Raw genomic sequence first — 26,316 nt, 5'->3', positions numbered from 1 at the left:
GCACAAACATGTATAGGGCTTTTGAGTTACTAGGTTAATTAAAGCAAGCCGCAAAATGGTAGCAGTGGAAAAGGCCAAAGTCAAAGCATTGATCTTTGCGTATTCCATGGCGTTGGGTTGGGTCTGAAGAAAGATGTCCTGACCCTCAAAGAGACTGCCTTGTGCTCTTGTGGGCACGGTGCTGATGGCTGATGCAGGCAAGTATTTCTAGAACCTCTGTTTTTATTAAAGTTGCATAGTAGATGTTTTCATTTTTCTTTTACCTTAGGAATTTTCTCTCTTCACTCACAGCTGTGGTGATTTGTTTCTCCTGGTATTAATAACTAGATCTGCAGTTAGCATATCTAACACCATAATAATCCACACACGCCAGACATGTAGGTAGATCCAGCACAGAATATTCTTCATTTGTGTTGGAGGATGGAGGAGTTATCAGCCAGGAAGGGCTTGAAATGCTTTCCAGGATCAGAATTTAAGTGTTGTGCACAGTGGCAGAAAAATGTCCAAGGGAAATATTTTTTTCAGTGGAAATTCTCATTTTGAGGGGGGGTGGGGAAGGACAAAGTAGTGTTTCTGCTGTTTATTTTGGCAGCCAAAACTACTCACGCATTATAGTGTACAATACTTGGTGGTAATTCCAAATAAATCTTTGAGATTTATTTTTTGGGTTATTCTTCTCCTTCTTTTATACTAGACATCACAGCCAAGACAGGGCACCTCTTGTGCCTGGAGCTGCTCATCAGTATAGGAAAAAATACTGAGCCAGAAGAGTTTATTATCTAAACAGGCAACACATAGTGAAAGAAGAGAAGTTACTACCCGCACTCTTCAGGTGGCAAGCAAAGGAATTCTGAGAGTAAATGATTTGTTCAAGGCAGTATAGATGGCTGTGCAGAACCACCCCCAGTCCACCACAGTTCTGATCCAGTACTTAAAACAATTATTTTCATATATTTATTCTCAATTTAAAAGGGTTTGATAGTTCTTCTCTAATTTTTTCTCCATATCTACTGTTTTGAAACACCTAGACTGTCACAGAGAAGTACTTCATGTCTGATGAGCAAGCCATCATGACTAAGATGGGCTTGGAGATGTAGAGAATGGGTCCATTCCCTAAAAAGAACCCAAAATCCTGCACCCAAATCCTACACCAACTTTGAAGCCTTTTGCCATGCACAGCAACATACTTTATGCACTTCCATACCCTGAAAGGGTTGGCCATATCCTGATGGACAAGAAAAGCAAGATGGTGTATGTGGGCTCACAACTTTTAAGAATTAAAATGGCTCCAAAGCTTCTTTTTGGTTTCTGGAAGCTCCCTACTGACAAGACGTTTCCACATATAGGAAAGAGGAAGAAGGATTTTCACTTGTTTAAACTTTAGATCATCTTCTAAAATCAGCAGAAGTTGCAAGCACGTTTGCCTTTGCATAGGGTCCAACATGCGGACCGCTTTGCCACGGGCAGAGGGGCAGGATGAAATGGATCCACAGAACATTCTCACCAGTCAAAATTCTTCTGGGAACAAAGAGAGATCAGCAACCTTGATGCTTGCGTCTTATTCTGTAGATATAAGCGTTGTGCTAGCCCTCTGCACGTGGCGAGATTTCACTCAGCAGCTTGAGAAGGTCAATTAAGTGTTAAATAGCAGCCAGGATAACAGGGTAAGATGACTACGTGCCATGTAATGTTTTTTTACATATCATGAGCTGTGCACAAGGGCATATCTAAATAAAATGCATAGGAAATAGCATCGCGCAAATATGATCTACATTTTTTCTTGATCAAAGAGGCTGAGGGAAAAAAATAATTAAAAAGTAAAAGCCTTATGCAATGAGATTTAAAAGAAAACTTTGGAGGCTGACAAGACGCATCTGGCACAACTTCAAAGTCCATCAAAGTACATATAATCAATGTTTGTCAATAGCAGTTTTGCATCCTTTAATTTATCTTTCATGGATATAAAGCATGATGTTATTAGGATCCAGTCCATACCTTAGTTCTGTTTGAGATTTGATGAATCAGGGCTCTATTAAAATTCAGTGCAAATCAGCTTACTCAAGGACACATTACATAAAGTCGTGCGTTATCTAACTCCTTTTATCTTGCTGTTTTTCTAACTAGTTAAAGAATCTGGAATCTCTTAAACTTGTATGTGTGGCCACCAACATACTAAATCTCAAACACGTTTTGCTTGTAGGCACCTGCTTAAATTACGCATGGGTGGCATAATTAGCATACCTAAATTCTTTGTGTATTTTTTAATGTACGAAATCTCCTTTAGGATGTTCAGGCTCCAAAGTGAGGAATCATCAGCAATAAGGTTCCTTGACATCCAGATTTCAGCACTTGTCACAGAGCCTGTAATCAAGTGCTCACATCTTATCTTTTTCACCAGAAAATTCCACTCAGGATGGGAAATTATGAGGCACTTGTGATTTCACCATTTTCTCCCTCGTATTTCAACATGTGGACACCCCACCCATCAATTTTATTTGCTGTGCACTATTCAGGTCCTCCTGAGCAAACAATCGTATTAATTTTCTTCCTGGTGTTGTGCAATGTGCTCAGCACTATCCTATTTAACTGTTTTATAACCATGGAGAAAATATATTGCCAGGGACTTCCTTGTGAATTTGGGCTGTGATCTGAAAACACTGTATTTCTATCACCCCCTTCCTTCTTCCTACTCAGGCTCTAAACTATCTGGGAAAAAGAATATGTCTTTTCACTTGTTTTCATAATGTGTAGCACAAACAAGATCTGATCAGTAAAAGTTTATCAGCATTTCTGCAACAGAGGGTTGTTTAATTCTTGCAATAATATTGTGATTTCCTCAGTTGCTACTGTTGTTACAAATGCTTCAGCTTCTGGACACTGAAGGTTACTCAAGAATTTCAATTTTTATTTAAAAAAAAGGATTTCTGGTTCTCACATTTGTGGACAAATGCTTGAGAACATGAACATTGATGTTTGAAATCTAGACAATAATGAAAACCCTGTTGATGTTTTTAAAAATCTTTCATTTTATAACTAGATCTCACTATTTTTTCAGGTGGAAGGGAGAGAAGTAAGTCTGATTTGCATTTTTTTTCAATTGGCAATAATAGTCAAAAAAATTCTAATACAAGGAAAACACTTTGCTTCATCATTAATTTATACTATTCCTATCTTTGATACTTACTGATTTGAAACATTTACCAGCGGTCAATGCAGTGATTATCTGGAGAGGATGCACTTATTTGATCAGGGCAATCTGTTGAACATTAAACAATATTTGAACCGCAGTTAATTATTTGCACTGAATTAGCTCACCCTTGAATGATTGTGGCTTGTCTGAAAAAACATAGGCAAGAAGAAAAAGCTAATTTCAAGAAAAAATGAGCATAAGGATGGTTAACAGTGCTTTGACCCTTCAGGTTCTTCCACTGGTCATTCTCCTAGGGAACACCCATTTGTGTGTGAGTATGTTTTTATATTACTTTTCTTGCCATGTTCCAGCTCTGCTCCTTGCTGAGTCCTTCCCAAGCAGCTGGAGCATTTAGCTGAGTATCTGCATTTCAGGACAGTGTGGTGCCCAAGTAAACACTGCATAAGAGGGAAGCCCCATGGTTTTTTGGAGCAGATATCTACAGTGACAAGGAATGGCCCGTCCGCGTGCACTTGGTGGCCACCCCGCTCCCAGGGGTGTGCGATGGGGAGTGCAGTCGCTCCCCCAGCCCTGGGCGCTGAGCGATGCTCCAAACCACTGGGCTGCAGCATGGGCTGCTCATCATCACGTTGAAGGGACTAGATATTAGATTAAACAGGTCAGGGGTATGCGCTGGCTTGGCAGTTTTGCACGCTTTTTTTGTCAAAGGTAAAATTTACCCTGGCCATATTGTTTTGGATGGGTGAATTATCATTGCCGCTAATGTGGAAGGAAGGGTAATGGCAAAATATTGAACACAGTTAGAGATGGCCAGAGCCCTACTCCAGCAGAGCTTGATATACTTTCCCAAATCTATTCATCTCCTCTTTAAAGAAGACTGAAAGAATGACTTGTAACCAAAGCAAAGTTAAAAGTCAGTTTTAAAAACATTTCTTTTGTTCCTCCAAGCACTGCGATCAAGTAGATTTTCTTATGAAGGAATGTGAAGTTCTTTCAAACCTCTGCTTTCTTAATGACGGTTCCTATGCATACAGGTTCGTATTTACTGAAATGCGTTGCAAAATTTCAGATGTTGACACGTTTAAATTGAGTCCTTTGGGAAAAATATATAGTGAGGGGTTTTAATGGGTTATGGATCTTTTTGAAGAGCTCGGTGAATTTCTGATCAGTGATTTTCGCAACACAACGTGGTATTTATTAATTAGTGTATCATCAGGGCTATCTATCTGCTGACAGCAGTGGATATGGCACACTTGATCCACCGGTACACATGACAGCTTATTGAGGGGATCAGTTCTAGGGTAGCTCAGTGTCAGTTTTACAGACATTGTGGGAACCCAGTCTAATATAAATAAGCTCATAATGAACTGGTTGTGTTAATTCACACTCAGCGAGAAAGATGTAGGTGCAGTCTTAGACAACACAAAGGCTTGCACAGATTTTTCCTAACTAGTCCTAAGTGTCAGATTGATCCATTAGCTTTGACAATCCTAATCTGACTTTGCTCTAAATATTGCTGTGGAAAATGTACCGTATATCTCCCTCCCCCCGCCCCGAAAATTCATTAACATTGCTAAAATGCAAAAGCAATTCTGCTGTCACTGAAAAGCAGCACGACAGAATATTCAGCAGGCTAGTTTTTAATAAAACATGTTTTTTCTTCATAATTAATATAACAAGGTTTTCTGGCTTAGCACTTGGCATGGATCCCAGAAAAAAAAGAGGGGAATGCGTCGCCGTGACGTGACCATTGCATGACAAACATGTTGTGAGAGGACATTTTTGCCTTAATGATTTGTTCCAAAGCAACAGTTACACTGAAGTAGCTTGAATGAAAAAAGAATAGACTTTGCACTTTGCTGAAACTGTGGAAAACACCCTTAAATTCCTATTTCCATCCTTTCCCAGAACTATCTATCTTCAGCATTCTCATTTTTATTCAAGTCTGGTTTTAGGAGATTTATAAGTAACACTCTGATTAATAAATGTTATTGGTGAAATATAGCAGAAGTCAAATGCAGATTTAGGCAGTAACTCATATCAAGTTAGTCAAAATAGAACGGGTAAGCACTCGGACATTCATGGATCTGGCGGGTTTGGAGCAGGACCCTAAGGCAAAAATTTCCATTTGGTTCTTTCATATTACCTGAAGAGAAGCTGATTTCACCTGCATGGATCCAAACTATTTCCATAAAAGGCAGGAAGCTGCATGATGGGTGCAAGGAAGAACAAAATTTGGTCCTTCATTTTAGCATGTATGATGCAACTGCACAAAATATTGTCTTCAGACATGACAGGTCTTCTCAGATTGGTTTGGGGTTTTTTGCTTTTAATTACAGTAGGTCCTCACTGACACACACGTCAGTGTTGTATGAACAGGAACTTTTAGAGAAATCAATACATTTTTGCTCAGCAAGATACTGTAGTAGAAATGTGCCTGCCATAAGGTGTCGTATTGTTAAGTATTCCTTACTTTGCCAGAAAGAAATCTGAAGAGCTCTGCTGCAGCAGGTTGTATCGACATTCAGACACAGCAGTTCAGCTGCCTATCCTCCCTGACTAGTGAAGCAACTTTTCTGAAATACACATAGATTTAAATGGTATGCTTAAATGTTGTGCAGAGTTGGGCTAGAGAAATCCGCAACAGGGCGAGACCAGTTTGGGTCCCACAACACTCCCGTAGGAGCTGCTCATACACCAGGCTGCAGCTCCCATTTACCAATGCTCTGAAGTGCTTCAGCACAAGCTTGCAGGAAAAAAAAAAAAGATTTTTAAATCAACAGATGTTCAGATCAGGCTTTTTTCCTAATATCAGTGTTCCCTCTAAACTTAACACCCCTGGCAGCAGAGAGGAAGAAATGCAGGAGTCAGAGAAGAAGAGGTGGCTCTTCTCTGAATATTTTGGAACTTCAAAAAATTGATGTGTGCTTAGTTGTGATGGAAAATGTTTTGAAGTCACTAGCCATGCCCAGTCCAATAACCAAGTGCACTTAGTAGTGGAAAGGGAAGGATTAAAGTACCACTTTAAGATCAAACAATTGCAAAGAAAACTTACCATTTGTGCCTATCTCCTAGCTGGCCCATGGTGGATAGGAAACTGTTACCAGCAGTACAGGCCTTTCCTTGCCTCAGGTGTTTGGAGACCAACATTTTAGGGTGTCCCGAAGTCAACTCTGTTTGACATCTTTATCTACCTACCAACAGATCTATTCCTGTATTAAACTCCCACCTCTGCTCCCCTCACCCTCTCTCCACTGCTGCACCACTCCTGTGAGGGCTTTATGCTCTATTGTGCCATGAACCGATCGCTGCAGCGAGCAGCGAATGCTGTCCAGCCCATCTCGATTTGTGGCCCATCAGGTGTAATGCCCTTCCGCAGCCCTCGCCTAAATTTGCCTGATGCAGCAGGAAAGCAGCAAAGCCTTGGGAGCGCCCCCAGCTAATCGTGCACCGCGCTCTCGGAGAGGGAAGTGTTCCTCGCTGACCCCCGAAGGCAATCAGCTTATGCCCTGAAGCGTGTAGGTTGATATCCCGTGTAACTAAAGGGACTTAATGACTTTGCATAAGCTTTAAGTCTAGCAGTATAACCTGCATTCCTGGCACTGGCTGCAAAAGCGTTTGATAACACAGCACACTTGTGTTAGTGCGACAAGGCTGGCTCCTGCAGCCCCCTTGAAACAGATTTAGTAGCTTCCCCTTGCTGTAGCAACGAAGGCTGACCCCGTTTTCCACCTGGGAGCACAAGCACACCTCATCCACCAGCGAGCAACTTTAAAAACAGCCAGCTGCTACCAGGCCATCTCTCACGGTGCAAAGATTAACTTGGAAACTTTGATCTGTTGGAAAACAGGAGCAGGTAACTCCTGTGCAGAGAACCAAGCTGGTTTCAGCAGCGCCTCCGAGGGCTGTTGCTTTTTTCCTGGATCCCCATGGTTTTTGTATCAGGTGCTACCACGGGAAACGTTCACAACTGAATAATCAGCCAAATAAAGACTTTAAATGTAAACTTCTCTGGGTACCCAGGACCCAGTCGATAAGGAACATGTCGTTTACGCTGAGGCACGCGTTGCAGTTCAGTGTGGAGGCAGGAGATGTCTTGCTAGCAGAGAGGTGAAGAACTCGGAGGTTTTGGTGGAATCCTTTCAGAGAATGGTTTCCCAGGCTAAAAATACAACGTGTTGCATGTGTGCTCCAGATGATAATATGCCCTGCTTTCATTATACTGCAACCATGGCCTTGGCTGAGAAATACAATGTCATTGCTGGAAAAGCCACTTTCCCTTGAAGTTCAAAGACTGTCACTACCCAAGATGGTTGCAGGCAAAAATCTGGCCGATTGTAAGAGCATCAGAACTGTCGATTCCCTCCTCCTTTGGCGAGAAGCCCAGACAAAGGTTCCCACTGAGAGCTGTCAGCGGGATCAAGGGGTTCACTACGCAAAGGCAGTAGTTGTGTCTGCCCTCATGGCTCCTTCATGCCTTATGTCAGTTGTGGATGGAAGCTGATCAAATATCCATCCTCGTTCTCCAGTTCATCCCCATCCCACCTCCTTCTCGGCTGCAAAGCTGTGACTGCACAGAAGAACAAATGAAAGGGGTAATATTTGTTTTTCTGCCGTGGAGGCCACTTCGCGGCAAGTTGCAGGAGAATTTGCACAACTTAGTGCAATTAAGGGAATGGGCCAATTCCTACCAATGCAGTTTAATGTTTGAACTCCTGTGGTGCTTTGTTGCAAAGTGTGTGTATGTGTAGAGGTAGTTTTCATCCCTCTTGCTAGTCTGTCATGCCAGCTTGAGTAGCTACGCTGTTTTCTCTGGAATTACTTCTGCTTTGCACACATGTAAATTCACAGCCTAACCCTGGGTTGTCGCCTTTGTGCTGCCTGTTTCTCCACCTGCTTTTGTGTTTTAATTATTCATTTTGATTGTAATAAGGGGTAGCAAATGTACCCGAGACACAATAAACAGTTCAACTGCAGAATGTCCTTGGCAGCTGTAAATAATTTCCCTTGAATTTCGGGTCAAATCTTCCTGGCTTTATTCAGAAATAATTGCCAGAGATTAACTGGACATTTTTGTCTGAGAAAGAGCTGTAGGATTCTGTCCTGAGACCATGAAAGCTCGTGGTTCTGGCATTACTGTTTGAAATCTATTATATTTCATTAGTCTCTCTTTCTTGAGACGCTGAAATGGAAAAATTGAGAGTATCATGTATCTTCAGTGTTTAACCTTGGTACAAAGCCTAATTAGCAAAGTTTTGATGGTTCTTTGGAGGAAGAGCTTTGGTGAAGTGCTAATCATTATGATGATGACGACAACAAAGGTCAGGTGAAATTAGGATATTTTGAATTTCAGCCATTTCCCCACCATTTTTTCTAGGAGCCCTATAAATGTAATCGGCTCCACACTCAGCAATGCACCGGTACCCATATAAAATGTCTCTCTCCCAGATTTTTTTTTTTTGCAAGGTTTCTTTTTTATGAGCCTAAAGTAATAAAATTTAAAATTGCTCTCCGCAAATTCTTCCAGCTTCGTCCCCCATCTCTGCAGACCTGCTATGAACAGGATCCAGTGATTTTATTCCCTCTTGAGAGAGCACACAAAGTATCGGTGTCGAGCTGCAGCAAGGAAACTGTTTGGTGAAACCAGCCCCACAGCCTAATTTCTTCTCTCCCCCCTCCCCGTCCCCCCCCCCCCCCCCTTTTGTTTCAATCCTGCTCCTGGTTGGGCTCAGTATTGCACCTCGTCGGAAGGACAAGATCCTCCTCTGCTGGCCATGAGCAAATACGGCACGGCAGGCAGGAGGCCCTGCCTTCACTGCCCCTGCCTGCACCCCCTCCTGCAGCCCCCCGCACCTGCAGCCCCCTCCTGGCCCCCCCACTCTGCAGCCCCCAACCTATGCCCCCCTCCTAACAGCTTCCTTCTGCATCCCACATCTTGCATCCCACATCCCGCATCCCGCATCCCTTCACGGCACAGAGGAAAAGGCAGGAGGGAGGAAGATGAGCGCTTCTCCCTCCGCTGCTGCACGCCATCATGGAAAGCTTCATGTTGGGAGCCAAAAGGCTAAAATTTGGCCCTGTACTGGCTAGTGGGGGTTAAAAGGCTTCAGAACCAGTGTGGTCTGGTGAGTGGTCCAGCGGACCTCAGAAGGGAGGAGAAAAGTCTCCACCCCGAGAGGTCAGCTCTGCCTGGGGTTTTGTCCCCCACGGCTCTGCTGCTGCAGCTTGTGACAGGCGCATGAGGGGGAAAAGCCCCAGGTCAAAACGGGACACCAGAGCCTTACGATAAAGATCGGGTTTAACTCTTGGACTCTCCTTGCTGGGCGCTCCAGAAGATTTTGTTCCCAGTAACATTTGTACTGTGGCAGCAGATGGAGGCCTTCATCCAAAAGTGAGAACCAAAATTTGGGACTCAGCCGCCCTAGAGTGCAGGCCACTGCCTGCTCTGAAGGATGTTACTGGAAACTTTCACATTTTCTAGGGCACCAGTTTATGGCAAGAGAGAGTTTAGGGTATCTGCCCTCTTGCAGGCAGCTCTGCTCATGGGGAGGTGCTTGGATGGGAGGGGTAGGTGGGTAACCTGGAAAAGAAAGTAGTATAGCAAGGTGCTAGGTCTCTCATCTTCTTTTCTTGGCGTGTGAGCCATCCCCTTGGGCCTTCTGAGACTATCATCTCTGCTCTACAGCTGGGGGAAACGGAGGCATGGAAGAGCAAGATGCAGTCACATCCCGTACCTTGCTCAGCCTGGGCTGAAACCCTCTGGCATTCCTGTAGGGTGCCAAGGGCTGCCCCAAGTGCAGGGAAGGTTTAGCAACCTCGCTAAAGTCAAACCCTTCTGCCCCCAAACCCTTTCCACCCCGTCAGGCAAACAAACAGCACAACGGGGCACCGCGGAGAGCTGGGGAGGGAGATGAAATATTTCTTGCTTCATTCTGCTCCCATTGCTGCTTCCTTGTTCTTTGTTTCATCTATTCCTCCAAAAGACAGGAGTACACTTGCAGGGTTTGTTTTGGTCTGTGTTTATGGATGAACGCTACTACTAATTGTAAATGGAGCAATTAGACCTTTTCCTTCTACAGTCTCTACTGGGGTCTGGCAAAGGATCTGACAAACCCTGTACGTGCACTCAAGAAACATATACACCAAGGGCAGAGCTTTTACAACCTTCCCATTTACCGTCATCTCTGCTCTCATTCAGGAGGGGTGATTGTGTGAGTGTGTGTGTCCTTCCAGCTGCAAAGGATTTAGTTGTGTGTGTGTGTGGCTCACTTAAGTGCACCTGGAAAGGGGCTCTGCTGAGCGGTTCGGGGGGCATCGCTCTCATTAAAGTCAGTGGGAAGGGGAGTACCGGAGTATCTGTTCTCCCTGGCTCAAACACAAGAGGGACGCAAACGTGCCTGGAGCAAAAACTCATTTATATATTCCAGATAATATTCGCAAATGTGGATTCTGAGCTTTTTTTTGTCCTGTTTCTTATTCATTGTTTCCGATTCATTCGTTCTTAGTCAGGACCAGTGTTAGCTGAGACTGCCTTTCTTCTATATACTGTTCCTATATAATGCACAACTAAACAAGGTGTATATGTACAGTTAATTGTATCTGTAGCAATGTATAAGTGCACATAATAATCATGTGTGAGTGTGTGTGTATGTATGCTGTCTTTATTATGTGTGTTAAATTGTTTGGAAATACGTTTTCTTCCAACAAATCATGTGAGGGATGAAGAATAGCAGCTCCAAATCTCCTTCTTTACACCTGCTGTTAGCACGTGTATTCTCGTCACAGGCAGGTAATCCTTTCCACAGCTGGGATTTACAGCAAGAGGGAAAGAGAGCTGAAATCTTCATGCAGGGGCTGCATCCTGGTGTGGAGCCAGTGCACCTCCTTTCAGACAAGCCTCACTCACCGTCTTCAAAGGCTGAGAGCTGTTTTCCTTCTTCTTCTGTTCCCTTTTGTCGCTTGCCCTTGATCATGAGCCAAACAGGAAAGGCTGGAGCCCCACGTCGGAGGTCGGACACACGGCATTTCCTCACGGGAAGTGCCAGAAATGGCCTCCTCCATCCAAAGGCTATTGACAGCCTTCCAGCTCGGAGGTCCAGATCCCACCGGCTGCACCAGGCGTGGGGTCCCGGGCCGTGCCGCACTGCCCGACCTCCGCTCTGCCCTGCCCGAGCAAATCCCAGCAGCCGGCTGGAGCATGGCATCTATCCGTATCTCAGAGGAGTTGTTAGACAAATAGTCAGTGCACAGTCACTTAATAAGCATAAAGGCAATTTAACTAGTTCAGGACAGGTTTTTCCTAAACCACACCTGCCCTGCAGCTTGGGCTGGATGCTCAGAAAAGCCAGAGCGCCCACGCGAGTTATTGGGAGCAGTGGGCTTTTTAAGGCATTTTGATAATCTTTTGAAAGAGCTCTTAAAATCCAGCCCAGTTAACTCCAAAGTGGGTAATGAGCTTATCTGGATGTTCAGCACCAAGGCAAACAGAAACTTTGTGCCATAAACCAAGCTCTGTGCTGGCGTTTTTTTTCCCCAGAAACTGACTCTCTGCCCTTTTTTATCTCGTGCAGACTTCCAGTTTCTTCTTCCTGGCAAACCTGCTGAACGGTAAGTGTTTTCCATTTCTTCATTTTAACTTCTGCATACAAAACTGAGAGGCTGGTGACCTGGCCCATCAAAAGCCTTCACTAGTACCCAGCACTGAGTTTTATTAACTTCATGCACAGTTTCGCTGAGCTTAAAATAAGGCCTGTGATCAAGTAGAAAGTCTGTTTGACTTTGGACAAGTAGTACGGTGAGCACTTTCAGACCTCCGCATGTGCTCTTTGTTGGGGCAGGAGACAACGCTGCATCGGGTCCCAGCCGGGAGCGTGGCTGGCACACCGGAGCCCAAACCAGAGCCACAGCAGCGGTACCAATTTGCAGCTGATCATGGGGTACTCCTAGACTGCAGCTGCAACTCACAGCTCTGTTCCAAGCCAGGACTTTTCTGCCACTCTGTGGCCTCATGGTGCTCAACACAGCTTTGGGGACCCATGGGTGACACAGTGGGTCATGGGCTGGAGGAGAAGTCATGGTGCTGGGCTGCAAACCTCACAGAAGGATAAGCACAGAGTCCATCTGTGCATGCAAACTGAAGGTCACATAAATGAAGGCTAACTTTCCCTTGCAGCATACAACTAACTGTGGAACTTATTTCTGCAAGGTTTTGTCCAAAGTGCAAGAAAGTTCAAAAAGTGTTTACAAGCTCATGCAAGTAAAAATCGTTAAAAGTTATGTAGCATTAAGATGTTGATAAGAGAAAAGCTGTGATGAATGTTGTGTGAGGATCTGTAGATATTGTGTGAGGACTTTTACATCCTTTTGCAGCCTCCTTGGTCCACATAGAGGATTATAGTTTTATTGCTAAGTTTAGTATTTTTGCAGGTAAGCCCTGCTCCTCCTTTTCTTGATTTCGGTGGCTCTTAGATCTGAGTTTATAATTTATAGCTAATAAAGTATTAAATTAATTTTGCTCCTTTTCCTGCAAGAAAAGAGTGTGGCTTTTACTATGCACTCATTATTCAGCCACATTCCTGTTCATTCCAGTGGCGTTTTGGCTTCCAGGTCAAACCTGTGAGTCCAGCAGCCTTGAAGCTCATACAGCATTGCTTCTTTCCCCAAATCTATGTTGCTCTTCTAACATGATGCGTGTGGAAAACAAATTTCCAAATCATTCGTGCATCTGAGCTCAGTATTTATCTTCTGTAAGTATTTGACCACAGACTCGTGCACCTGGCTTCAGGCTTTACACACAAGCCGTGTGCAAACCAGCTGATTTGCTTTTCAGTGGTGAAGCTTTCATCATTTCTTATTCATTTTCTCTGCCTATGCTTTATGGTCCTTACCTCTGTCCCTTCACTGTCCCTGCAATCTCCTGCTCCCCATCCTCCTGCGAGTCCCCACTCCTTCAGTCGTCATCAGCCTCCTTCGCCCAGCGCCCATCCCTCTAAGGAAAAGGCACCGCAAAACTGCTTTTAAGTAACATCCCCAAAGCCGTTTGAAGGGCTTGCTGCTCTCACTTCTTTTGCAATTTCTTTCTGAAGCCGCAGATACTCCCAGCCGCAGCCCGCGTGGAAAGGAGGAAATACCGTGAGGTCTCGTCTCTGCAGAATGAAATGGGGGACATCTCGTTATTTAAAATACAGTCAGGATTTAAGCCTCATAAAAATAACACTACATTATTCTCAGAGCTGGAGACAAAAAGTATTTAGAAAGGTGGCAGGAAAACTCATCCTGCTTAAATTAGGCCAGATTTCAGTCAATCCCCAGAGGTTCAGAGAGCTTGAATAAACGCTAGGTACTTTCTAGCACTCTTGATGTGTGTTGGCAATAGACTTTAACTTTGCACATCACTCATCTTGACAACTGCAGTCCAACAAAGTTACCTCGCAATTCAGGTCACTCGATGGCATCCTAATGCATCACTTTCCCACTCGGAACATTAGTCATAACTTGATCCAGCGAAGGTTTTGAAAACAGTGTGACTGCCGGCGTTGGGATATCTGTTCTCTCCGTAACAGAGAGCCCGTGTAAGCTAATGAACAAGGGGATATTGATCAGAAATCCATCGCTTGATTGACAGCTCTTGGCAATGTGAAAAACTGCAGATGAAAGCTTGAGCAGTTTAAAAGATCACCCAGACCTCAAAGCTGATTTGAAGCTTTAAAAGTCAATCTCTGCCTATCAATTATGGGGGGATTTTTTTGTACTACACAGAGGAAAGTTATTCTTTGAAAATTTGCATGCAGGATGTCTAATTTAATTTCATGTAATAGTCACATTTCAGTGACAAATGTCAGATCACTGCTTTTTTAAGCATGTTAAGGTTTTCCAGCACTTACAAAGAATGAACACTCTGATTTAGTAATATGTTTAAATCAACCAGTGTATCAGACTTTGTGCATTAATTATGTGCTCAGATAAAAAAAATTGTTGTTTTTGCTTTACTAAACCTATGGCTTGTTATGAATAATTAAAAAAATGGAATGGGAGCACTTCTTAAATAAGAGATGTAGAAGCCAAATAGTTATTTAGTGTCGAAGCAATGATAAATAAGAAGACATCTTTTAGTTTGATGTCATGTACCCAAGTCAGGGTTTTCTGTTCTTTGTTTTTCACTGCTTCGTGCAGCTGGGGAGGACATGGAGTAGCTGGGAGATGGGAAGCATTGCTCACGTGGCCCGTAGAAGCTATTTCTGTTTCATGGCTTCATAAAGAGGGATGGCGATGGAGAAAGGAGGGACGCTGGTGATTTCTCAGATCGGCTGCACTCTCACATCACCTTGGCTGGTCTCCCAGCCAGCTCAACTTCTCAACTCCCACTATTCACATGGGGGCCAGGGTACCCAAAAGGGTTTGCTGATGTTTTCCAAGCCCTTAACTCCACGGCTTGGTCATAAAGTTTCTCTTAATGGTAATTGCCAGCCCATGAGGGGGTCACTCAGTGCTGCTGGCTCAACCTCAGCCCTGGCCACCTGAAAGTGTCCTCCTCGAGGGCTGCCGGGTGCCAGCCTGGCCTCAGGTGTGCATTAGCCTGTCCCAAAACGGCCCAGGGGTCATCTGCCCCATCACTGCAAACGGGGGTTTGTGCTCCTCCACCTCGCAGAGCCACCAGAAGCAGACATCCTGCAAAATGTGTATTGCATCTTGGCCAACTGGGTTTTACCACAGGGATGCACTTAAAATAGTTCATAATGGCTCAACAAGTAATTTAATAAGTGTTGTTAATAAACGATTAATCCATTGCTAGGAAATAACATCAATGTAACAAAATGAAGTGACAGTACCATCGTTTCTTAACACTGAGCAGTTGGTTTAAAAATCATAGCAGATGATTCTACAGCAGTTTAGCTATTTGTGCTCATCTGGAGCACAAATTTTTTCTCTGTCAACTCAAAAGAGTCCTCACCAGCCTCTGTAAAGCACACTGGGCATGTTTGCAGTCTGCTTTTGGCAGTTGTAACTCCCCAGTTCATCCTTCATAACTTTTAGCAGGTATATTTTTCGATAAAAAGGGCTACCCCATCCCTCAGAATACTTCTTTAAAGCATCTGTGGAATAAAAGCCAACATTCCCCACTTAGATTTTGAAAATAAACAGCAGAAACAAAATCAGACTCCTTCAGACAATTCCCTCAAACTCAAGTCCGCTTGCAAAATCTCCCCTCCAACAAAGTGAGCTTGCAGGCTGCATTTCAGGCAAAACCCTCTTTTTGTTTTCCTTTCTTAACTACATCACATTAAATTTAATTTTGTTCACTGTAGACAATGTCCTTATCTTCCAGCGAGATCCTTCTGTTCCTCAGCAAGGCACACACTTCTGCAACACTTGCACACTGTCGAGACTCAGCTCCTGTGGAAATAATGAGCTGAGGAAAAGGAGTCTTGACTTGACATAGCAATAAATGAGGTGAAACTTTCCTCTTTTTTTTTTTTTTTTTTGGTGAGAAACGAGAGTTGGCATGTAGGAAAAAAAAAGAAGAAAAAAAGACAGTTCTATTTTAATATGAAATATAAAACACCCATTGTACAAAAGTGGAATTTCTTTTTTTTTTTTTTCCAGAAGCAAAGAAAGAATAAAGATAAAGGCTGCAAGCGAATGAATGAGGAGAGAAAACTAAGATAATGCAGTCGATAATCAGTTCAAGGCAGAGCATTATCCATGGGGCCATCGGTCCGGCCCTAGGGGAGAGCTTTTTAAAATGTCTCTGTACGTAGCTTAGCTTTGCTCATTACCATAGCTTGTCTTTGAAACACCGGACTGGCTTCCACCAGCAGCAGCCGTACCTGTGCAAGGAGCTGCCAGCCCACTTTAATCAACCGGCCCCCCAAACGTGGGCTGCCAAAGCTGTGGGTCCCGCTGGCACCGGGCTCCCGGGGAGGACGCTGGCTGCTGGGAGGCTGCAGGCTCCGCCGAGGCAAGGACAGGCTTTTCAGCGTGTCTGCTGCGCCAGGCCCTCGCTCCTCAAAAGCGGTTTTGTGGATGGGGGGCCACATAGGTGTGCAGGTGCCTTGGGCCCTCGCTCCCCTCCAGTTTCCCTTGAAATGGGTTTCTGTGTGCCCACACACAGCAGTCACCCGTGCACCAGTGAAGGTCTTGCCTCGCACTGCAGCAGCAGTGATGCTGCTGATCAAAGCAGCTGGACAAAGAAAAACCCTTCTTGTAGGAATCCATATGTCCTTTTCTCACTGTGCTGGCAACAGCCATCAGCATCTCCCCCGGTCGCGGTGCTGCACAGGGGGCTCGTGCCCATGCCTGCAGAGCCCCCAGCTGTGTTCCCTCCAGGGCATCCCGTCTGCCGCTGCAGGAGCCATCCGAGCAGCCAGGGCCCCGCGCCCTCCAGGAGCAGCAACAAGGGCAGAGCTGGGGCCAGCAGTGCTCAAGGGTGGCCATGCTGGGCGCTGGGTGAGCTCTGCCCACACCAAGGAAGATCTGAACGACACCTTTGGTCCTCAAGATAATGCAAGCTCTAGATCCACTGGCATCCCAAATGAGCTGAAGGAGAAAAGGACTGTCTACCCCAGGGACCAACCTCTTTCATACCTCCCCTCCTTCTAGCAGTTCTAATTTCTCTGCTCTTCCACCCTCTTCTCACCCCTCCCTGCAGACAAGGTTGACGACTACGAGTACTACGATGAGTACACACAACCGGAGCAGGACCCCTTTCTCTGGCAGCAGTCCTCGGAGGACCCCGACTGGTTTGAGGCATTTTTTGGCTACAGCGATATCAGAAAAGGTACCTCGGAGGGGTGGGCACGGAGGTGAGGAAGGGGTAAAATGCCAACCCTGTGCTTGCAGCGTGAGTATGGCAGGCCTCGGCTGCCAGCCTGCTCTCAAAATGCCTGCATCAAAGGGATGAGTTAGGAGGATTGTTTGCAGTGTTCTCCTTTGTATTTCTCTTGTAAGGAGCCTGTGTTTTATCTCCAGGTTTCACAGGATGGATTCTGATCATGCAGAACATTTCTGATTGCTACTACAAAAAAGCACAGGCTTATTTGTCTATAGACACTGTAAGATGTAATTGCTGTTTTCATGGGATATATGTTCCGTATTTATGCTAGGAACCAAATGTAGAGCAGGTTTCCTTTTTTTTCCTTTTTTCTCAGTTGCAGGGTTTTTTCTTTTCTTTTTCTGTTTTGCCAAACTTCTGGAGAGCAGGAAAGGATCCTTGAGATTGCTCAGGGAACACAAAAGGAGAGACAGGGAAGTTGCCTGTAACATCCCCTGGGTTATCCCTTGGTACAAAGAAAGCAGAGCTGGTATGTGGCTGTCCCCAACACCAATTGCTCCTGGCAGCCCAGAGTGGAGTGGAGAGGCTGAGCTGCACTCAGGTGACCCTCCACAGGTGCCTGCTCCCTTGCAGCAATAGCCACCCAGGAGTATTACACCATATAATGGTGGTGGGTGGCTTTTCCAGGGGAGATTTAGTGCCACGTTGCAACCAGGGCAATGCCAAATCCTGACCCCTCCACAGTAAGTGTATGAAGGCAGATGCCCAGGGCCAGCTCTGGCTCTTAAGGCACCTGCTTCTGCCGCTGCCATAGAGGCAAATCTGGCTCTGAGCAAACAAAGGGACTTGCCCCATTGCAGCTCCATCATAGACATGGCAAAGGCAGCTGAGGAGCTCCAGACCCAAAGCTGCGAGGTGTTACAGCTTGCAGTAGGCTCTGCAGCAATTCATAGCTGCTCCTGCAGCTGATGAGCTGATGCATAAATATGGTACCTGTTACATGGGATGCTGTGGCCAGGAAGGCAGCCTTCTGCAGTCAGAAAATGCGAGAAGAAAAAGCAGGTGATGGAGGTGGAGAAGCTGAAAGTTAAACTAAAAGTTCTCCATCCTTACCCTAGCAGACCTGTGCTCCTCCAACCCCTGCAAGAACAACGGTAGGTGTGAAAACAGAGGAAGCAGCTTCAGCTGTCACTGCCCTGAGCCGTATACTGGGACTACATGCGAGAAAGGTAATTGCTCTTCTATTAACTTACACTCCTTATTTTGGCAACTAATGTTACTGTTACAGCTCTGTCAATGGAAGCAGACACAGGGCTTTATATACTCACAGTTTGCTGGGGTGAGGGTTTTGACTGCCCACCGCAGTCATGTTCATAGGTCTCACACTTAGCTCCTTGTCCAGACCAAAGTCTGCCTAAAGTGGCATCCAGTAAAATAGACTTTAGGTGAGCAGAAAGCGCTCCTATACCCCCTGCCAGGTGGGCAGTGGTGAGCAGCTCATCAGTCCTGCAGATTTTTTTTTCCATAAATAATGTCAAAATGAAGGGAAATCCCAAGACCACACCAGACAGATGAAGGCCTCCTCGGAGCATCAGGAGAAAGCGTGTCTTCCCGTGGTCCCTGTGAGGGCACAGCTGTTGTGCACACAAAACCACTGACGAAGTACCTTGTGTCTCTGCTTTCCACAGTGAAGGACATGTGTTTGGAGAAGAGGTGCCACGTGGGAGACTGCCTGGTTACATTAACCCCACCTTATTTTCAGTGCAGCTGCAATCACCCCTACAAGATACCCAACTGCCAACGAGGTGAGCACAGCCCCGTCAGAAAAGGCTTCTGCTTAGCAGAGCGCTGAGTGAATTGCGGTGGGGATGGCACAGCGAGGTCACCTCACCACAGACGGTCAGCAGTGGGACCTCACATGCACCCACCGCAGAGGGTGGTCCTGCCCCAGTGGTGAGTCATGCTTGATTTACAGGGTGGTGGTTCACTCACTGGTGAGACCCTCGGGGATAAGTGTTTTTCAAGAGTTCATAAGAACTTGAAGCCAAGAGGCTAAGTGGGAGCTCTCCCCAGTTTCCATCGGGCATGCGAGTGGCTGTGTAACATTCAGCAGAGTGACAAGGCTGTTCTGTGTTTTCCACGTTGACAGCATCTTCACCATGCCGACCAAACCCGTGCAAAAATGGAGGTACCTGCATACGGCACAGAATCAGATCGAAATTCACCTGCGAATGCCCCGAACCTTTCAGAGGGAGATTCTGTGAGATCGGTACGTGACAGCCCCAGGGGAGAGGGTAAGGGGGAAGCCTCCAGACAGCCAAGGGCTGGCTTCGCCCTGTAGTCAGACTGATTGGTGCCTTCATCGCACCAAGTACCTGACTGCACCCGGCGCACCGGCCTCCTCAGGGAGAGTGTCGGAGGAAGAAGCTGACTTCTGCAGCCACCATCAGCAAAGGGGCTCAAAACAGTTCCCACACTGATGTTTTCTAAGTGTGCTTCAGCAAGGTGCCACCAGTATGTAATGAGCGAGCACACGTTTCCCAGAGGTTGCTCATGTCCCATGGAGAAGGAACATCGCGCTTTACTTAAACACCCAAAAGCTCATGTAGTGAAGATTTATGTCCAGTTGCCTGTGACTCCCCAGGCTGGGGGGACAGCTGCTGACACACGGATGAGTGGCCAAGGGCATGGGATTACCCCAGCCTGCATGGAGAGCCTTCTGCCTCTGCAGCACCACCATGGGCACCACACCCCACACATTTCCAAGGAGAAGGATTTGTTTCTTTCTCTTTTAAAAGTAGATTGTACTTCAAACTCTATGTGCAACTACCTGCTCCACATTGCAGGTGACTTTTCCTCCACCTCGCCTACAGGTTAGGTTCACAACCCCACAATCTTCCTTTTGGCACATCCATTGCCCTAGCATGCTAACAGCTCTGTGCCCACTTCTGTCTAATCCTGCCGATACCATTTCTTGCCCAGACCACTGATGGAGAGATTCTGCTTTGACATTAAGACACCTGTTAGCTGCTAGGTCTTTACTACGCAAAGAGGTTTCAGGCATTTGAAGTTAATCAAGCTTCAAGCTGGACAGATGTTGGGACATCATTACTCTTATTTCTGGCCTATGTAGGATAAGGGATATCATTACATGACCCTTCTGATCCTCCATAAAATGAACACAGGGCAAGGAAGGGAAGGAAGAGGAACCACTTTGGGCAAGGAACAACACAAAAGTCATTTTCATATCAGCATTGTCTTCCTACAGGACCGGATGATTGTTATGAAGAGGCCTCCTCGAAGTACAGAGGAAGAGTGAACCAAGCAGTGAATGGCAAGACCTGCCTGCACTGGAATTCCCACATTCTCTTGAACTACCCCATTAATGCCTTTATGGAGGATGCTGACTTTTATGGCATCGGTGAACATAACTTCTGCAGGTAATATAAGAAGCAACTGTAGAAGTCTAGATCAACAATACCACTGCAGACAAACTGTTCATTAATTTGGCAAACTGATGGTGTTAAGATCTCACATCTTTCTAGACGCTGCCTGTCTATAAAATACCAGGATGTTAGAGGTGCATTCCCTAAGTCACTGTACTGATGTGAGGCTTCCAGAAGCAGCCCTCATTTCCCTGAATCAGTCCCTCATTTTGCTTAGGGTTAAGATAGGCATGGGGATAGTAAAATGGCAGAAGCCCCCCTCCCTTATCTCAGGCATCTTCTTTGTCAAATCTTATGAAAGAGTATCTTTGGAAGTTTGGCTCTCATATGGGAGCATGAGGCTGCTCCCCTCAGCATCCTCAGCTCCTTCACTGGTTTCGTGGAGATTTCCCCATTCCCTTTGGCTGATGCTCTCAGCTGTCCCCTTCAGGAATCCCGACGAGGATGAAAAACCCTGGTGCTACATCAGAAAAAATCACAAAGTGCAATGGGACTTCTGTGATGTTTCGCCCTGCTCAGGAACAGGTAAGAATTAGAAGTGAGCTGTTTGGCAGCGTGTAGGTGGTCCAGTGCAGCAGGTGACCCCCTGTTATTAACTCCTCCAGTCTGATACTATCTCTGCATTATACATCTGCTGTCTCTTCCAACGCAGCTGAAGAGACATGGCCAACAGACAGCCCAAGAGACCCACCTGGATCAAATGAAATATTCAAAACATGTGGACAACCAGAAATTCAAAGGACACTCAAGAGGATCTATGGTGGAGCTAAGACTACAGCTGGCAAACATCCCTGGATGGCATCTCTGCAGATAAAGAATTTAAAAGGGAGCAGACATTTCTGTGGTGGAGTGCTAATTAAAGCATGCTGGGTTCTTACTGCTGGGCACTGCATTGAGTAGGTGCATGTCCTATGCCTAGGGCAGATAAATGTATAAAAATCAGGATGGTTATTAAAGACAGTTTGGAATCCAAATTATTTGCAATCCAGATGATTGCTGGGAATCAAACTGAAAGGAAAACATATATATGAAAAAAATGAACACATACATGAAAATATACATATACTTAGAATTGATGCTTGCTGGAATAACAAATTAAACTTACCCCCCACTCACCTCAAATGAGCTAAAATAGTTGTGTGAGAGAAAAAGAGGAGGAATGTAATGGAGTTTTGCAATGTATGAAAGAAGGACTCCATGAAAACCTCAGGGGATATTGGGATACCATAAGCAATACCACATCATAATTAAGATCTCCATAACAGCCAAAATATGCTTTTTGCTTTCAATTGTTTATGTGCCAGTTAGCTTAGAACAGGACATTCCCTTCAACATTTTTGTTGAACAGGTTGGAAACCACTGTCCATGGAAATTAGTAAATTGCACACTGGAGATCATTCCAGCACAGATGATTTTAAGTACGCCCAGACAACGGCAAGCAATTGTACCCCCATGGCTCCGTGAGTTATCACTCATCATCGCAGCCACAGTAATAAACTGTGTGCACACTGCTACTCTGCCCCAAAATGCAAAGAAAAGAGTATTCATGCAGCTTTAAACCATTTCATTTCATGACTGCAACAAGTCAAGAGCATATGTACTGTCCAACTCCACTGCTTCCATGACTAAACCCTCCTATAATGATCTTAGGAAATCTTCTGGCCGTGCTCTACAAGAGGAAGCAATATCTTGACTTCCAGACACTAAAGATGCAGGTTTTCACCACCACTGATAGATAATGTCTGCATGTAGTTCACTTTTTTTTTTGCAGAGAACCAGCAGAAGATCTCCAAGTAGCCCTTGGAAAGCAAGACCTCAAGAAGAGAGAGCATCAAGAGCAAATATTTGATGTGGAGAAGATCATCGTACATCCCAAATACAGAGAGAAGGACGGCGTCCCACACAATGATATTGGTAAATCCCTTTTATTGACTATTCATGTGGCTCACCTCCAACCTCAGTTGTTTGAAGCACCTCTCTCCAATTAAAGTCAATGTAAAATTCCCATTGAGAATATATTCTGGAAATAATTAGGCCAAATTGTGGTTTAGACCCATTTGAATCTTTCCGATGTGAATTGTGATGAGTGGGCAAAAGTCGCTGGTGGGACGAGGTAAAAAACTAGGGGCAGGTCCAGCATGTAGTGCAAACAGCGTGTCAGGTATACGCAGCTTTGCAGAGGGTTGGGTCACAGACTGATAATGACGGCTAGGGATCAAAATTAGCTACAAATAGTTTCTGTCATTGTTTATCTTCTCTCCAGCACTACTTAAATTGAAGCCAGTTGATGGTCACTGTGCAGTGGAAACAAAGTATGTGAAAACAGTATGTCTGCCTAACTTCTTCTTTCCTGTGGGGACTGACTGCTTCATTTCTGGATGGGGCGCGACAGAGACAGGTATTTATGGGCTAGCTGGATTTTGGTGGGTACTTCCGTGGCAAGGTGGGCTGGTACTTTCAGTAGCCAGACCCAAATGTGGACCTAGGCACTTAGTGAAACCAAGACATGGAATTCAAAACTAAGGACTGCTAAACCCTGCCATGGAAATTACTCATTAGCAGAAATCTCCGGCTGCTAGACCAACCAAACCTTTCAGAGTTCTGAAAAAATCCCCAACACTTTTTTTTGCCTGCCATCTGACACACCATGTCATGGTTTCATCTGAAGCCAGCAATAGAAGCAAGAAGGTATCAAGAGAGAGGCTATTGTATAGTTTGCGTGTTTCAAGACAGGACCAAGAAAGACGGGAACTTTCACATGGTTTTCCAGCCCATTGGGTCAGATAAAGCTTTTCAGAAGCAGCATCTGGATCTTCAGATGCGCTGAAAAATAAAAAAAATCCAAAGCTTTTCAAGTTCAACCAGCTCTATCCAAAACCTTTCTTGCCCGCGGTAAATCCTAAGGGGAGAAATTACTATGCTTAAAAAAAGATAATGGCAATTTTCTGAAAAATGCATTTTCTCATGTTCTGATTGATGTGTTGCTGTAAAGCAGCAGAAGGAAAATGTGTCACTGAGGCTGCAGTAGGTGTCCTAGTGCTTTGTGACTGATACAGCCTGATACGATACATAGGACCAAATTCTCCCTTCTGATGTAACTCTCATTGAAGTCCACAAGAGACAAGTGTGTTCATTTGATCAGAATGCACCAACAGAATTTAATGGACATTTTTTAAAAGTTCCAAATAAAAAGTCTCTCTTAAAAAAGGTACGGGGAATTTTTTTTTTCCCCCAACAAAGAATATCAAGTACCCTGTACGTGTTCAAACTAGATTGGCTCCTTCTTTGAGCAGAGCTATTATTAGCATTTCAGGAAATCACTGCAGAAATGGAATATTTCCTGAAACTCAAGCAGAACCAAACTTATAAACCACCTTTAATTATCTACAGATGTAGTGCTTTGAAACTCTGGCTATTGCCTTTAGATGTCAAGTTATGTCTTTAGATTCACTATAATTAATCACTGCCCTTAAATATTGCATGATTTTCAGTTTTCATCTGTTTCATTAGCCTGCGTGTTAAAACATCTAATGGCACCAGTCTGAGAAGTGCTGAGCGGCTGGAAGTCCCGTTGGGACCCGTGGGAGCTGCAGACAGCCAGCACCTTTGCAAAGCAGGATTACACGGGTAGAGCTGGTCGGAGCCAAATGCTGAATACCTGACTTTGCTTTTGTTCAGGCAACAGCTCGGTGTCCTGAGCGAAGCTTCCAGGCTCCAACTCTAACCCTTATCATTTCAGATACTTCTTTTCTTCCCAGGCTAGCCCATGCATCCCCCCTGCTCTTCCCCCTTCCCATCCAAATGGCAAGCAAGCTCCTATTTTGAACAAAGACAACATGTAACAGGATTGGGAGGAAGGTGACTCCATTTTTTTGGTGCACATCCCGTAGATGAAGTATCTCGTCAGCTGTTAGATGCCAATGTCAAGCTGATTTCGCAGAAGAAATGCAATGCACCCAGAGCACATGATCACGTACTGGATGAAAGCATGTTTTGTGCAGGAAATCTTCAGAGGCACGGAGTTGATTCTTGTCAGGTCTGTTGCTTTTTCTGTATTTGAACACTAATTTTTTGTGTAAATAGTCAGGCTGTGCAGAGTAATAGCTTTGGCAGGGTGCTGCATATGTATCTGTTTCTCCTATCAGTAAATTTCAACAGCCATCATCTTTCTTCAGTACAGTTTGAGATGTATACCCCTAGAGCTAAAGTTGTCACTGTCAGCCACAGGCAGATCTATGGAAGCTAGAGACTAGCCTGGAAAGTTTGGCTTCTGAGGCAGTTTGTCATAACAACCTGAAAACTTGCCTTTTTTTCCTCTCAGTTTTATTACGGCTTCTGCCATGAGCACCAAGTCTAACCTGATTTTCACTATCGGAGCTAAGACTTGCAGGGAAAGTCAGGATTGATGTTTCTTTTCATTACAGCGAGTGCAACCGTGAAGCAAGTTCATATTCATACTGTTGTAAGACAGGGAAGAGTTTGAACAATGCTTCCTGAGGTGCAAACTACCACTGCAAGCATACTTTGCAATAGAAATCATCAATAAAACAAAAACCAAGACCAACCAGCTCAGAATAAAGTTATTTTGAGGGGTGTGGGAGAGATCAGGTGTTCTCATTTACGCCAAGGATCACATTTTCTGAGCTCGGGCTCTGAATGCCTGGTACTTTCATGCCTGGGACAATTCATGCGACCTTGCCAGAGATACGTCACAGACTTGAGCAAACAAAAACTTAAATCCAAAAAGTTTGGTATCATTTGACCTGGTTCCAGAACTGCAAGCCTCCTCAGGAACTGAGCAGCATCTGACGGTACATCCGATAGGAAAAAACATCATTACAGCTTCAAAGTCTTACGATGGGAGAGGAGCATTCTTATTTTGGTTAACATTTTGCTTCCTGTTTTGAACGTGTGTGCTTTTTCTCACCAGGGGGACTCCGGAGGCCCGCTAACTTGTGTAGAAAACGGCTCCTACTATGTCTATGGCCTTGTGAGCTGGGGCGATGGGTGCGGGTTAAAAAACAAGCCAGGAGTTTATACCCAGGTGACAACATTTCTCAGTTGGATTAAATCCAAAATTCGGTCTGAGTCAAGGTCACTTCATTAGGAGACAGCTTTGGAGTGAAAAATGGTAAGCTTGAGATATTTACTTACTTTTATCATTTCCCCAAATGCCTCCTCTTCAACCAAAAATGTTATCGGTATTTCCTCATGGCCCACATGGGGCATCCTTCGTCACCATCTTGAAAATAGCCTTAGAGCATTTGCTAGAATGCCAGTGACAGTTTTCCTGTTGGGAGCTTTGAAATAAGCCCACATTTCATAGGCAAAACAAATCAGAAAGTAAAGCAACTCCAGTTCTTCCCCAAATCAATCAGAGCCGCAGTTGCCAACGTTTCCAAGTTTTGCTTTTCAAGCCCTGAAAATTCTGCAGGCTCAGCTGCTGCCACCCTTTCCCTCTTCCCCTCATGCCCCTGGCTAAGGGTTTTTTTTCTGCAGTCATCGGACCCTGACACCTCAAAGCTATTGGTGTGTGCTCCTAAAGCCAGTGCTGTTTTTCACATACATAAAAATCATCATGTGCCTATGTTTGCAAAACTGCGGCCATTGGAATTATCTGAGGAGGGAGGATCAGGCAGGAGAATTATTTTTAAAAGTACTTCTGTAGGGCAAATAACCACAAATTCCATCAGTGATGTATTCCAGATTGAAAAAGCAAAAAAAAAATCACTATTAGAATTACCCACTTTATTCCTGATCAGAGGATAATTACTTATTATGCTCCAGATCTACAATGGTACATAGGGCCTTAACGTCAATTCAGACCAGTGAGACGTAGGGGATATTAAATGCCATTAAAAAAATGGGTCTAAAGCTATTGGATAATTCTCGGGTTTTCGCAAGTTTTGCAAGTCGAATTGTATATTTTTTTTGCCCAATGATTCTGT

At 44.8% G+C, this 26,316-nt stretch overlaps 1 protein-coding gene across 1 annotated transcript; it reads left to right on the top strand.

Moving 5' to 3' along the window:
• Positions 1 to 3,392: 3,392 nt before the first annotated feature.
• Positions 3,393 to 25,475, top strand: HABP2 (hyaluronan binding protein 2; the record flags this gene model as incomplete). Its single annotated transcript, XM_082308736.1, has 13 exons — positions 3,393 to 3,461; positions 11,722 to 11,758; positions 16,800 to 16,928; positions 18,044 to 18,151; positions 18,611 to 18,727; positions 19,072 to 19,191; positions 20,191 to 20,362; positions 20,799 to 20,893; positions 21,021 to 21,264; positions 22,140 to 22,282; positions 22,632 to 22,766; positions 24,259 to 24,404; positions 25,299 to 25,475. 13 exons carry the CDS (start codon positions 3,393 to 3,395, stop codon positions 25,473 to 25,475), a joined length of 1,692 nt encoding a protein of 563 aa, XP_082164862.1.
• Positions 25,476 to 26,316: the final 841 nt, after the last annotated feature.

Source organism: Platalea leucorodia, assembly GCF_965183815.1.
Source record: "Platalea leucorodia genome assembly, chromosome: 4".
Lineage (NCBI taxonomy): Eukaryota > Metazoa > Chordata > Aves > Pelecaniformes > Threskiornithidae > Platalea > Platalea leucorodia.
Note: the sequence above shows the minus strand (reverse complement) of the source record. Positions and strands in the feature narration are given on the sequence as shown.